Genomic DNA, 14,920 nt, shown 5'->3' on the forward strand with positions numbered 1-14,920 from the left:
AGACCTGAACAGACCTATTCCTACTGTTCTACGTTGATGGAACAATCTGATGGTGCTGGAGCTATATTATAGCCATCACTATTTGCTGGTCAGTGTAGTACCCTATTAGAAGTTCTGTCTTTTTTAAGTTTGGTTAGTGAGGACCATTGAGCTATCGGTCCCTCCTCTCCAGTGTAGCCCTGCCCTGCCTGCCTCACTGACACAGCCCTTCCCAGGGGACCTAGGGGGAGATCAGAGTGCTGAGTCTGGTTGCCACAGAGCAGAAATGGCCCTGAGTCTGCAGTTTCCCCCTGTGCAGCCCCCAGTTCACCGTCTCCAGGGATACGACTGTGCGGGAGGGAGTCGGGAGAGAGAGAGAGTACTGCAGCAGCCCTTCCCTTTATGACAAGGTGGATTTACGATGAGAGAGCGCGCGCACACACACACACACTTGCTCACTCCTAGGCCCTATAATATTGGTATGTTTTGTTGTTGCCTTTTTCCCCAATGCCCTTTTCTTCGTTTTGTTTTTCCCAGGTTTCTGTGTTCTTCAGGTTTTCGCTCTCAAAATATTTTTTTTATTGGAAAACAACAATGCTTGTCCACAACAATGGTTAAACCACATCAGGAGACCACTTTTGAGGTCTGGGTGTAGTTACCCTTAAATTCAACTAGGCACGAGCCAGAGACCGTTGTTTGGTTAGCAGTGTTAGTTGATTTCCTACTCATTTCAATAAAAATAAAATTATATTGTTGAATTCCGCTTTTAATGTCTGGATTCCGTGACGCCATCTAGGTTTTCCGCAACGCAGATTTTATAAGGCCCTACACTCCCATAGATCCATACTGCCACCACAGTGCTCTCTCAGCACATCCCTCCCTCCCTCTATAGAAACAGATCTATACAGCAGCTTATCCATAGCTCAGCAGCTCCCTGGCCAACAGCTCCAGTTCACTTAAAGGAAATCCATATCACACCCGTTTTCTCCTTTCAAAAGAAGACAGAACCTCATTTGAATAAGAGTGTGGGGGGGGGGGGTTGTACTTGTCTGTCATTCTGCTGTGTGTGTAGAGGAGGTGGGTGTGTGTGTGTCCAGTGACTCGCGAAGAAGATGGATGAGCTTTGTTCGAGAGTCAAGAGATTTGAAAAGCTGCAATATTATGTCTTACTGAAACGTGGCTGGATGATGACGCTATGCACGTACTATTTGGTGGATTCTCCATGCAGCGTCAGGATCGTACAGCGGCTTTGGAGAAGTCGAAAGGAGGTGGAGTTTTTTTTTCTCCATAAATAGTAACTGGTGTGCTGCTTCAAGTGTGAAGGAAATCTCGAGCGTTTGTACTCCTGATATAGAATAACTCATGGTAAGCTGCAGACCCTTTTATCTACCAAGAGAGTTCTTATCTGTAATTATCACGTCTGTCTACATCCCGCCCCAAGCCTACACCACACTGGCACCCAATAAACTGTATGCTCACCCAGAGGCAGCATTTCTGGTAGGCGGAGACTTTAACGCGGGGAGACTTAAAACCGTCCTATCTCACTTCCACCAACACGTCTTCTGCGCCACTAGGGGGGCAGAAACTCTACACCACTTTTATTCTACCCAGAGAAAAGCACACAAGGCCCTCCCTCATCCTCCCTTCGGCAAATCTGACCAGGACTCCATTCTTCTGCTTTCTGCTTACAAACAAGATCTCAAACAGGAAGCACCAGTGATGCGCTCAATACGGAAGTGGTCGGATGAAGCAGACGCGAGGCTACAAGACTGTTTTGCTAGTACAGACTGGGATATGCTCTGGGATTAATTCAATAGCATTGAGGAGTTTACCCCGAGTCATCGGCTTCATTAATAAATGCATAGACAATGTTGTCACCACAGTGACTATAAGAGCGTATCCAAACCAAAAACAGGGAATATCCGCGCTGGACCAAAGGCTAGAGTTACTGTTTACAAGGAATGGGACACGGACATGGACGCATACAAGCAAGCTCACTATGACCTCCGAGACATCAAACATGCAAAAAGACAATATAGGAGGTGGAATCCTATTACACCGGCGGCGTATGCTTGTCGTATATGGCAGGGCTTTAGGACGATAACAGATTACAAAGGGAAACCCAGGCATGAGTTGCCCAGCGACGCAGAACTCTCAAACGAGTTAAATGCATTTTTTGCTCGCTTCGAGGAATATAACACTGTGCCTTGCGTGAAAGCCTCTGTTTTTCCAAATGACTGGGATCTCGCTCTCTGGGCCCATGTGAGCAAAACATTTTGAACAGGTTTACTATCACAAGGCCGCATGGAATACCAGGGCACTTTCTCAAAGCATGCGCAGACCAGCTGGCATGTGTCTTCAGACATTTTAAATCTATCCTTGTCCCAGTCTGTAATTCCAACAGGTTTCAAGTTGACCACTATTGTCCCCGTTCCCAAGACATCCATGGTAACCTGCCTAAATAACTATCCCCCTGTAGCACTCTGCAATCTGTAATTATGAAGTGCTTTGAAAGGCTGGTCATGGCACACACCAACACCATCCTAGCATTTAACACCATAGTCCCCTCCAAGCTCATCACCAAGCTAGGGACCCTAGGATTCAACCCCTCCCTCTGCAACTGGATCCTGGACTTCCTGAGGGCCGGCCCCAGGTGGTGAGGGTAGGCAACATCACCTCTGCCACGCTGACCCTCAACACGGGGGCTCCTCAGGGGTGTGTACTTAGTCCTCTCTTGTACTCCCTGTTCACTCACGACTGCGTGGCCATGCACGACTCCAACACAATCAAGTTTGCTGACGACGCAATGGTGGTAGGCCTGATCAGTCTGCGATGAGTCAGCTTACAGGGAGTACGTCAGAGACTTAAGTGTGGTGCCAGGACAACAACCTCTCCCTCAACATCAGTAAGACCACGGAGCTGATCGTGGACTATAGGGGGGAGCACACACCCCCATGTCAAAGGGGCTGTTGTGGAGCGGATCGAGAGCTTCAAGTTCCCTGGCGTCCACATCACTAAGGACCTAACATGGTCCACACACACCCGCACAGTTGTGAAGAGGGCACGGCAAGCGCCTCTTTCCCCTCAGCAGGCTGAAAAGATTTGGCATGGGCCCTCAGATCCTCAAAGTTATACAGCTGCACCATCGAGAGTATCTTAACTGGCTGCATCACCACTTGGTGTGGCAAATGCACCGCCCTTGACCGCAAAGAGCTACAGAGGGTAGTGCGGACAGCCTTGTACATCACGACAGCCGAGCTCCCTCCCATCCAGTACCGCTATATCAGGCGGTGTCAGAAGAAGGCCCGAAAAATTGCCTGACTCCAGCCACTCAAGCCGTAGACTGTTCACTCTGCTACCATCCGGCAAACGGTACCAGAGCATCTGCTCTTGGACCAACAGGCTCCGAGACAGCTTCTACCCCCAAGCCATAAAACTGCTAAATAGTCAATTAATGGTACCCAAACTACCTGCACTAACTCTGTCTTGCACGACCCTATGCACACTCACGAAACTACACTGCTCAAAAAAATAAAGGGAACACTTAAACAACACAATGTAACTCCAAGTCAATCACACTTCTGTGAAATCAAACTGTCCACTTAGGAAGCAACACTGATTGACAATAGATTTCACATGCTGTTGTGCAAATGGAATAGACAAAAGGTGGAAATTATAGGCAATTAGCAAGACACCCCCAATAAAGGAGTGATTCTGCAGGTGGTGACCACTTCTCAGTTCCTATGCTTCCTGGCTGATGTTTTAGTCACTTTTGAATGCTGGCGGTGCTCTCACTCTAGTGGTAGCATGAGACGGAGTCTACAACCCACACAAGTGGCTCAGGTAGTGCAGCTCATCCAGGATGGCACATCAATGCGAGCTGTGGCAAGAAGGTTTTCTGTGTCTGTCAGCGTAGTGTCCAGAGCATGGAGGCGCTACCAGGAGACATGCCAGTACATCAGGAGACGTGGAGGAGGCCGTAGGAGGGCAACAACCCAGCAGCAGGACCGCTACCTCCGCCTTTGTGCAAGGAGGAGCACTGCCAGAGCCCTGCAAAATGACCTCCAGCAGGCCACAAATGTGCATGTGTCAGCATATGGTCTCACAAGGGGTCTGAGGATCTCATCTCGGTACCTAATGGCAGTCAGGCTACCTCTGGCGAGCCCACGGAGGGCTGTGCGGCCCCACAAAGAAATGCCACCCCACACCATGACTGACCCACCGCCAAACCGGTCATGCTGGAGGATGTTGCAGGCAGCAGAACGTTCTCCATGGCGTCTCCAGACTCTGTCACGTCTGTCACATGTGCTCAGTGTGAACCTGCTTTCATCTGTGAAGAACACAGGGCGCCAGTGGCGAATTTGCCAATCTTGGTGTTCTCTGGCAAATGCCAAACGTCCTGCACGGTGTTGGGCTGTAAGCACAACCCCCACCTGTGGACGTCGGGCCCTCATACCACCCTCATGGAGTCTGTTTCTGACCGTTTGAGCAGACACATGCACATTTGTGGCCTGCTGGAGGTCATTTTGCAGGGCTCTGGCAGTGCTCCTCCTTGCACAAAGGCGGAGGTAGCGGTCCTGCTGCTGGGTTGTTGCCCTCCTACAGCCTCCTCCACGTCTCCTGATGTACTGGCATGTCTCCTGGTAGCGCCTCCATGCTCTGGACACTACGCTGACAGACACAGCAAACCTTCTTGCCACAGCTCGCATTGATGTGCCATCCTGGATGAGCTGCACTACCTGAGCCACTTGTGTGGGTTGTAGACTCCGTCTCATGCTACCACTAGAGTGAGAGCACCGCCAGCATTCAAAAGTGACCAAAACATCAGCCAGGAAGCATAGGAACTGAGAAGTGGTCTGTGGTCACCACCTGCAGAATCACTCCTTTATTGGGGGTGTCTTGCTAATTGCCTATAATTTCCACCTTTTGTCTATTCCATTTGCACAACAGCATTTGAAATTTATTGTCAATCAGTGTTGCTTCCTAAGTGGACAGTTTGATTTCACAGAAGTGTGATTGACTTGGAGTTACATTGTGTTGTTTAAGTGCTCCCTTTATTTTTTTGAGCAGTGTATATATATATATATATACAAACCATTTACTCACTCAAACACACGAAATTGACACTCCCACACAAAACCCACACACACGCAGAACGACACAACACACATACATTACACACACACACACTTTTACACTCATTTCCTGCTCTGTTCTTTATTTTTTTCTCTAATTATTATCTGTCCTGATGCCTGGTCACTTTACCCTGCCTTCATGTACATACAGTATCTACCTCAAATACCTCGTACCTCTGCACATTGATCTGGTACTGGTGCTGCATGTGTATATATTTCTCTTGTGTTTTTTATTTTATATCTCTTGTATTTTAATTTTTTTAACTCCGCATTGTTGGGAAGGGCTTGTAAGCAAGCATTTTACGGTAAAGTCTACCAGTTGTATTCGGGCGATTGTGACAAGTACAATTTGATGTGTGTGTGTGTGGGGAAAGCATTTTAACACGCTTGTGTAAATGCCAGGCTACCTTTTTATTCTACTTTTTTTCAGAACCCCTCCAAAATGATACGGTGTATTAAACCATTTTTACCCCTGTCAGTTAAGTGTCTAATATGCCAAGCCACCTGGCAAAGAGACGTAAATACTGCAGCTGCAAGTTCATTAAACCTATAATGATATGAATCAGTTATTATGCAAAGCCATGTCTTTTATCTGCTTTACAATCATTAGTCATCATCATGAAATCCCCACCCTGATCAGTATGGAGTACAAATCACATTTTATTGGTCACATACACGTGTTTAACAGATGTTATTGCGAGTGTAGCGAAATGCTTGTGTTTCTAGCTCCAACAGTGAGGTAATATCTAACAAGTAATATCTAACAATTTCACAACAATACATACACATCTAAAGTTAAGGAATGGAATTAAGAATATATAAATATTTGGATGAGCAATGTTGGAGCGGCATAGACTAAGATACAGTAAAATAGAATACAGTATATACATATAAGATGAGTAATGCAAAATATGTAAACATTATTAAAATGACTAGTGTTCCATTATTAAAGGGGCCAGGGATTTCAAGTCTATGTGTATATGGCAGCAGCCTCTAAGGTGCTAGGGATGGCTATTTAACAGTTTGATGGCCTTGAGATAGAAGCTGTTTTTCAGTCTCTCTGTCCCAGCTTTGATGCACCTGTACTGACCTCGCCTTCTGGATGATTGCGGGGTGAACAGACAATGGCATCGGGTGCTGTAGGTGTTCTGGAGGGCAGGTAGTTTGCCCCCGGTGATGCGTTGGGTAGACAGCACCACCCTCTGGAGAGCCCTGTGGTTGTGGGCGGTGCAGTTGCCGTACCAGGCGGTGATACAGCCCGACAGGATGCTCTCAATTGTGCATCTGTAAAAGTTTGTGGGTTTTAGGGGCCAAGCCAAATTTCTTCAGCCTAGTGAGGTTGAAGAGGCGCTGTTGCTCCTTCTTCACCACACTGTCTGTGTGGGTGGACCATATCAGATCATCAGTGATGTGTACGCCGAGGAACTTGAAGCTTTCCACCTTCTCCACTGCGGTCCCATCGATGTGGATAGTGGGGTGCTGGCATTAGGTGTCTGGCTCTGGGGGGAGAGGGCTTCAGCCCAGGATGTGTGTGTCCTCAGCCCAGAATGTGAGGGAGGAAGTGATTGTAAAGTGCTCTACAGACAGAGTTTAGACTTCTTGGACGTGTGTGTGTAAAACACCAGGACATGTCTGTCTGCTGCCTGCCTGCCTGCCTGCGTCCCTCCTGTTCTGTTCAATCTGCCTCTCAACGGGTACTAGTGCATACCAATGCGCGTGCACATGTGTGTTCAGACGCACTCACCTTTTCTTTCTTTCTCTCTCTCTTTCTCAACCTCTACCCTGCTGTTAGTATGCAGACTAGAGGGAGCAGCAGCAGAGATCTGTCAAATCACATTTTCATTCTGTTTCTCCGTCTCTCTCTTGGAGATATCAATCAATTCAGGGGTTTAATTGCACTCCCATGGAGAAACTGTCGTGTTCAATTCAACTGACAGGAATGCAAATGAGAATTGACCCGTTGAACTTTGCTGTTTGTTAGTTACGGTAGTTAGTGTCTTTGGACGGGGTCTCACATGCAAGTACAGTATCTCTTCCAAACCTATTGAAACAGACGGGAGGGAGGCTAACCCACTTCCTGTTGGTGTCTTTGCAGGTTGTGACGGCCATCTTGGAGTCGGGGAAGAACATGGCCAAAGAGGAGAAGAAGGCGGAGAAGTGCCCACTGCTCTACGAGTGGCACAAGAAGCAGTACGTTGGCGCCGCCCATGGTCTGGCGGGCATCTACTGTATGCTGATGCAGGTGAGTTGAACACATTATCTTTCAACATTATCTTTAGCATGTGATATCAATCAGTGAGTAGATTTGACTGCTGTCTCATTAATGCATATTACAAGGTATTACAGTATAGCATGCAAAGGCACTGTAGTAAGTCTCTTATTTCATGTTTCTAATAATATAATTTATTTACCGCTTTTCCTTAAGGGAGTTGCTCCTAATCCGATAGCAGATATTTTAATTCTGATGCTCCGAAATGCGGAAGACACATTTCAGTGGAATGCATTCAGTTGTACAACTGACTAGGTATCCCTATTTCCCTATCTGTAAGTCTGCAGGTTTTCATAGTATCTCCCGGGGATTTGGGACTCATGCTAAAACCGCTGGTTCCTGGTTGGCTTATATCCATGTTTTGTTTCAGCGAGATGCTGTTTATGATCATGATGTGTAATCTAAATTCACCCAGGAGATGGATTAGCCCTCACCTGAATTGATTAATCATTTATCACAGGAAATAAAAAAAGATCAATTATTCAGGATCCGAACAACAACATCCCATAATGAGATCCTAGAGTGGCATCAACCTCCTACGCTCCCATTACCACGGTGGATTAATATGGATTCATTCGCTTTTTATATGGATTAATATGCTTTTTTAATGATCAATGTTCTTGGATTTTATGGCAGGTGCGGGGGTACCTCGATACATTTTAATATTTTAGGGGAAAATAACCTATTTAAAATCATTTGTGAGTTGTTTTGTCCCCCCATGGTGCTTGTAACACTGATGTGCCTCCATTAGTTAAATTAGTCAGGGAGGAGAAGTTTTATGATGGATTTAAGAAATATATTTCTGCACAAGATTTCGTTATACGTGCACAAAACATTAGGACACCTTCGCTTTTCATGACATAGACTGACCAGGTGAATCCAGGTGAAAGCTATTATCCATTATTGATGTTGCTTGTTAAATCCACCGAAATCATTGTAGATGAAGGAGACCGGTTAAAGAAGGATTTTTAAGCCTTGAGACAATTGAGACATGGATTGTGTATGTGTGCCATTCAGAGAGTGAATGGGCAAGACAAAATTATTTCTGTGTCTTTGAACGGGGTATGGTGCCAGGCGCACCGGTTTGAGTGTGTCAAGAACTGCAACGCTGCTGAGTTTCTCACGCTCAACAGTTTCCCGTGCATTTCAAGAATGGTCCACCACCCAAAGGACATCCAGAGAACTTGACACAACTGTGGGAAGCATTGGAGTCAACATGGGCCAGCATCCCTGTGGAACGCTTTCGACACCTTGTAGAGTCCAAGCCCCGATGAATTGAGGCTGTTCTGAGGGCCAAAGGGGGTGCAACTCAATAATAAGAAAGCGTTCCTAATGTTTTGTGCACTCTGTGTATATAATGTAGGTGTTACCACTACACCACGGCTCTGCACATGCAGAGTAACTATGTAGGTTAAGGGAACCCCTTACATTAGCCTAACTTTTTATCTAGTTTATCTGCAGCTATTTGGTAACTAGAATATCTTTGCTCAGTTGTACAATGAAAGATATATACAAAATAGCCTAATTACTGTGTATTTACAATGTAATTACACAACCAATAAATTAAAAGTCCATGTAACTCAATGGTATCTATGACAAAAAGTAAGGCAAGGATGGCTTACAAGCCACCATAGAAGATTCCATGATGACACCAGCCACCTATGGAGGCTAGCTAGTCCTAATCCCTATCTTCACCCATTAGTATTGGAGGCTTCCAGAGGCTGTCAGAGGCCATGGGACGATGTGTTGGATATGTAATCTGCCTCTCAGAGTTTTTAAAGGCCAGAGTGGAGGAAAGTAGCTTATCTTTGATTCCCAGTGGAGAGTAGTCTGCGTTCTATCTGTGCTGGGCCATGTGCTTCTCTTTTAGAAATGTTTCCATGATCCTCCTGTAGTGCTGGCACTATCAGCATGCCTCTCCTCTCTTGGGATTGGCTGGCCATGCATCATCTGCCCCTGGGGAGGAGGGCGGTGATTGGGAGTAATGATGCCGCCCACAACCAGTTCCCAGGTTGCACTGGGGACTTTTTTAGATCTGTAATATAATATATGGCATTTAGCAGACCCTTTTATCCAACGCCACCTACAGTCATGTGCGTCCATTTTAAAGATGGATGGCAATCCAAGTTGCGAGCGTCATGCTCTACCAACTGAGCCATACAGGACGGCTCTACTGGTAATCATTAACTAGCAATGGAACTGCCATGTTGCTTTCAACTATCAGTAGAAGGGAAGGAAGCGAGGAGAGGAAGCCACGTTAGACTATTGAAATGCTCCCGATGACTGGAGCCACAGGGCTCTGCACCCCCACCTCTTCCCCCTTTCAAACTCTATAGGGCTATGGCACACACACACACACACACACACACACACACACACACACACACACACACACACACACACCGTAGGTGTTTACAGCTTTGCAAATATTTGAGACCCACACGACCCTCATTAAAACATGAACAGAGGAAGGACTGCCACCAGCCAAACTAGGAAACGCATGTAAACAACCGCAGGCCTGGGAATTGTGTGTGTGTACAGTATGTACTAGCACTGACTTTGCTGATAGATTCTTAATGAGGAAGATATTGGCTTACTATGACTGCGGTTGTCTCTCTTAGCTACCTTAAGATCAATGCATCTAACTGTGAGTCGCTCGATAAGAGTGTCTGCTAAATTACAAAGATGTGTGTGTAGGCATACGCTAGTACGCCCGTTTGTGTGTTCGTTCGTGTGAGTATTTCTCCCCCGAGCATTTACAAGGGGCTCCCAATCCAAAATTGGACACGTCTTATTTGGAACTTATGAAAGTTTGTTTCCTATCTATCTATCGATCACTCTTTGAAATGTGAAACATAGCCGTGGGAAGTAGGGGTGTTGAGGGTGCTGCAGCACTCCCTGATAAACCCTCCCGCCCTCATATGTGAACGAGGGACCAGAGCATCTCTGCCACTACCTGTGATGCATTGTTGTCCCCTGTTGCACAACTGAAAGCTCATATAGATTTTGCCTTGTAACAACTCCAATCTGGCATTGGCGTACCCGTCCCCACGAGAACACTGCCCAGCAAATGTCCCTGATAACGGCCTGGACCGAACCCAACAGGAAATGAATTATTTAGTAATCCCCAAGCTGTTGGACTACCTCCATTTAGGCCTGTGTTTCTCGCTCTAAAAGGCTCAATTTCAAAATGTTTTTGCCAACTCACTCTCAGGGCAAACAGTTATCAATGTTAACAACTTGATTCCTTTTTGTGTTCGATGATAACCACTACCATTTGCGCACTCTGTGTGTGTGTGTGTGTGTGCCCAGCTGCTTTGAGTAAATAGATTGTGTATATGCATTATCTTCCCTGTGTGTTAGAGCAATGCAGTGTGTGTGTGCGTGCGTGCATGTGTGTGAATAAGTGCGGTGCGTCATTGTGACGCACGTGGACATGCTCTGCTACACCTATACTCAGACATAACACACACACACACCCATCTTCCATCCATCCTTCCATTCTTTCTCTCCGATTAGTAACAGTAGCTCTCTCTCTTCCCTCTCTCCTGCTTCATCCTTTTTCCTCCTCTCCTTTCTGTCTAATGTCTAACAGACGCTCTCTCCTTTCTGTCTGATCTCCCTCGCTCTAACATTCTCTAACGGTAGTCTTCTCTCCTCCATCCTTCCTTCTCTGGCTGTAATATTCTTGAACAGCAGTCCTCTCCCTCCTCTTCCTCTCTTTCTGGCTGTAATATTCTTTAACAGCAGTCCTCTTCCTCTCTTTCTGACTGTAATATTCTTCAACAGCAGTTCTCTCCCTCTTCCTCTCTTTCTGGCTGTAATATTCTTTAATAGCAGTCCTCTCTCCTTCCTTCCTCCTCCTCTCCTCCTCTCTGACAGTATTCATATCCAACAGCTCCCTCCCTCCCTGTCTCTGGCTGTGTTATTATCTAACAGCAGTCTTCTCTCCCGTAGGCCATGTTTCTCAGCATGGTCTTTCTTTTCTTTCTCTCGAGCCAAATCAAAAGATTGTCCTTGTCATAAATTCTCTCTGGCACTTGCCTCTAATTCATCTCTCTCTGTGCAGTAAAAACCCATCAAGTGCATATTGAACACTGCTGAGTGCTATTTGGGATAATGACTGTTGAGTCAGGGATTTCTCTTTGATTTGACTGGATTCTAAGTTTAGTTAGTCTCTTAATGAAACCCAGTTAAAATGGCCCGCATTTTAAAATGCCTGATGTTCTCTCATAAATGTAACATCTGACAAACCTGCTGCATTTAAAGCTGAAGTGTAAGGCTTGGGATGTTTCAGACCAGGTGATATGTTGGGTATTAATTGTTCATCGCGATAAGGATGATTGTGATATGCATATCATCAGATTTCAGCATACTGTGTTATCAGATGTCAGTATTCCACAATAGTTACACCACCTGTCTTCATGTCCCCTGAACTTGTGCCTCCATATTGTTACCATGATATTTCTACAAAGGATGTGGATATGGATTTTATTTACTTGGTACCTATATCTCTCTCCTCTCTCTCTCGGTCTCTCCCTTTCTCTCTCTCTCTCTCTCTTTCGTTATCTCTCTCGTTCTCTCTCTCTCTTTCATTCCCTCTTTTTTTCCTCTCTCCCCCTCCCCCTATCTCTTTCTCTTGGTCTTTTTTCTTTCTCTGTCTCTCTCCCTTGCTCGACCTCTCTCAGCCCAGTGCTAAAGTGAACCAGGAAGTCCTGTCTGAGTTGGTGCGGCCCAGTGTGGACTACGTCCGCCACAAAAAGTTCCGCTCTGGGAACTACCCGTCGTCGCTAAGCAACGAGACGGACCGGCTGGTGCACTGGTGCCACGGGGCGCCAGGAGTGGTGCACATGCTCATCATGGCACACAAGGTGAGGGACACACACGGTAGTAATGTCTCTTCAAGTAGATCTGAAAGGATTTTGGATTGAAACACTCAACACCTCTCTCTCTCTCCTCTCTAGCACGGCTCTCTAAACCTCATGACTACACTCTCACGATATTAGGGCTCGTTTGTTTTCCTAATATCAATGTCACGTTAACTAACCCCATGAGTTCCATTATAGCACTCAGCTACTCTCCCATACAGAGGACTGAGAGATAGCAGTGAACCAGGCCCTCTCCTCTAATGCCTCCAGCTCTGCCGCTCTCAAATAATTGCATGGAATCACCCAGGAAAGAGAATTAAATCTATAGCTGGAGGTAACGAACTTAACAGCTCCTGCTGCATCTCAATGCTCCGGCGCCGTGGCTCGTCGCCTAGGACAAATACACAACCCACAGTGACCCCTAGTGGATATCAGGTGCACTGTAGGACCAAGGCCCCTTTTCACAAAGCGTCTCACAGTAGGATGCATGATATTATACGGACAGTGGAGGCCTGATCCCAGATCAGCACTAGGATCACTACGGGCCCCGGTGTCACACTTTGATTACCGACTGAATTTAAACAAGCACTACATCCCAGCTTTGACATGCTAGTCCGCTGGTTTAATACCACAGTCAATTTCAAGAGGTCTTATTGAGTAATGGGCTGTTTTTCTGCTGTGCTCAGCATGGCCTCTTACAAGCTGACTCTCACAGCAGGTCTGAAAACGCAGACTCTCCCTTTGAAATGACTAATAGAAGGAGCGAAAGAAGGAATGGAGATCATGTGGTGAGCATTTTGAGCATGTGTTGTGTGAGGAGAGGAGATTTCCCCGGATAAACGCTTCATCTCTTGACACACAACATGTATTTCATCAGTCGTAGTGTGGCATGAATACACACACTCACGTTCAGGGGGGTACACACACACACACACACACACACACGTGCGGTGCAGGGTCATTTCATGTCTCTTTGGTCCATTAACTTCATGAAGGAATACAATGTGCGTATCACCTGCCTTCTAGGGAGTTTTTCCTAACCAATGTGCATCTGCATTGCTTTCTCTTTGGGGTTTTAGGCTTGGTATCTGTAAAGCGCTGTTACAAATGATGAGGTAAAATGTGCTTTCTGAAACACAGTTAATTGATTTGATACTGTATCTTTGGCTATTTCAGTCTCACTATGTAATGTAAGGGCCATTGATTAGGTGTACATGGAGAACATTACAGATGTCTAAATAGCAGGGCAAGAGGAAAGTACTCTAATACCATGTTTCTTACATCAAATCCTTTCCGATCCCCACACGTGTATGTGGTAGGTCGGGGGTTGGATTTCAGATGGGGTTTGGGATTGGCCATGAGTCTAATGTCATGTCTCCCCTTTCCTCCCTCCCTCCAGGTGTTTAAGGATGAGAAGTACCTGAAGGATGCTGTGGAGTGTGGGGAGGTGATCTGGCAGAGAGGCCTGCTGAGGAAAGGTTACGGTATCTGTCACGGCACGGCGGGCAACGCCTACTCCTTCCTCACCCTCTACCAGCTCACCCAGGAGAAGAAGTACCTCTACCGCGCCTGCAAGGTAACACAACACGTGTGTGTGTTTGTGTGTGTGTGTGTGTGTGTGTGTGTGTGTGTGATGAGGGGCTGTGGAGCTCCTTCAGATCTTCTTCCTCTGAGATGGGAAGGAAGGATTCGCCCACACATGCAGTACAGCGTAGGCAGCCTGCCCTAAACAAGCCTGCTAAAGACACGACTACACTCTGACACAGAAGTCTTTATCGTGACATGTATTGTACCATTAGCCAATATTGAAGGCCATTCTTCTTACTGACAAAAAGTCAGTATATGATGAGTCATTCAGTCGGATTTCATTCATTGCTTTCCAGCTTTCTTGCTTTTATAATATAGCCTATGTTATGGTGTTATGTCTGCGTTGTCGCTTGCTTGCATCGATATGTATTGTCTCGGTGTGAAATCCGGTTGTCAGTGAATGACTCAATAAATTTTGATAAATTAATTTGTGCATTCATTTATCCGATCCTCAGGATTTTTTGAATTACTGCATGCATGGTTCACATATTTATTTATTCATTTATCCAAGTATGGTAACATACAGCATAATCTATTGTTTTTCATGTTCAACCTTATGTTCCAGTAATCACATTGGTCCTCATTTTTTCCCAGTTTGCTGAGTGGTGTCTGGACTACGGAACCCACGGCTGCAGAATCCCAGACAGACCGTACTCTCTGTTTGAAGGTGAAACTTTTATTTACACCCCTTAAGCAGACAGAAACATCCCCAAAATACGTGACATTTTCCTGCCTTCTCTTCTTCCCATTCAATCAATGTAATAACCACTCTGTAATTTCCGAGAAAATGCAGACTGAATTTGCTTTACATATGTACGGTACCAGTCAAAAGTTTGGACACTCCTACTCATTCAAGGGTTTTTCTTTAATTGTACTATGTTCTACATTGTAGAATAATAGCTAAGACATCAAAACTATGAAATAACACATATGGAGACGTGTAGTAACCAAAAAAGTGTTAAACAGCCAACAAGTGCTCAGCATATGTGGGAACTCCTTCAAGACTGTTGGACCGGCTGAAGCATGACGTGGGGTGGGTGCCTGCCGAGCCCACCAAGGCAAGAAGACCTCTCGTGCTAGCT

General features: G+C 45.9%; 1 protein-coding gene across 1 annotated transcript in view; it reads left to right on the forward strand.

The window, feature by feature from the left end:
- lancl2 (LanC lantibiotic synthetase component C-like 2 (bacterial)) overlaps positions 1 to 14,920 on the forward strand; it is a 57,364-nt gene that overhangs the window by 37,255 nt on the left and 5,189 nt on the right. The window contains exons 5-8 of the mRNA XM_038997696.1: positions 7,210 to 7,356; positions 12,072 to 12,254; positions 13,651 to 13,827; positions 14,433 to 14,505. Of these exons, the coding sequence (XP_038853624.1) occupies positions 7,210 to 7,356; positions 12,072 to 12,254; positions 13,651 to 13,827; positions 14,433 to 14,505 (580 nt within the window). The remainder of the gene's footprint in view (positions 1 to 7,209; positions 7,357 to 12,071; positions 12,255 to 13,650; positions 13,828 to 14,432; positions 14,506 to 14,920) is intronic.

Source organism: Salvelinus namaycush, chromosome 7 (genome assembly GCF_016432855.1).
Source record: "Salvelinus namaycush isolate Seneca chromosome 7, SaNama_1.0, whole genome shotgun sequence".
Classification (NCBI taxonomy): Eukaryota; Metazoa; Chordata; class Actinopteri; order Salmoniformes; family Salmonidae; genus Salvelinus; species Salvelinus namaycush.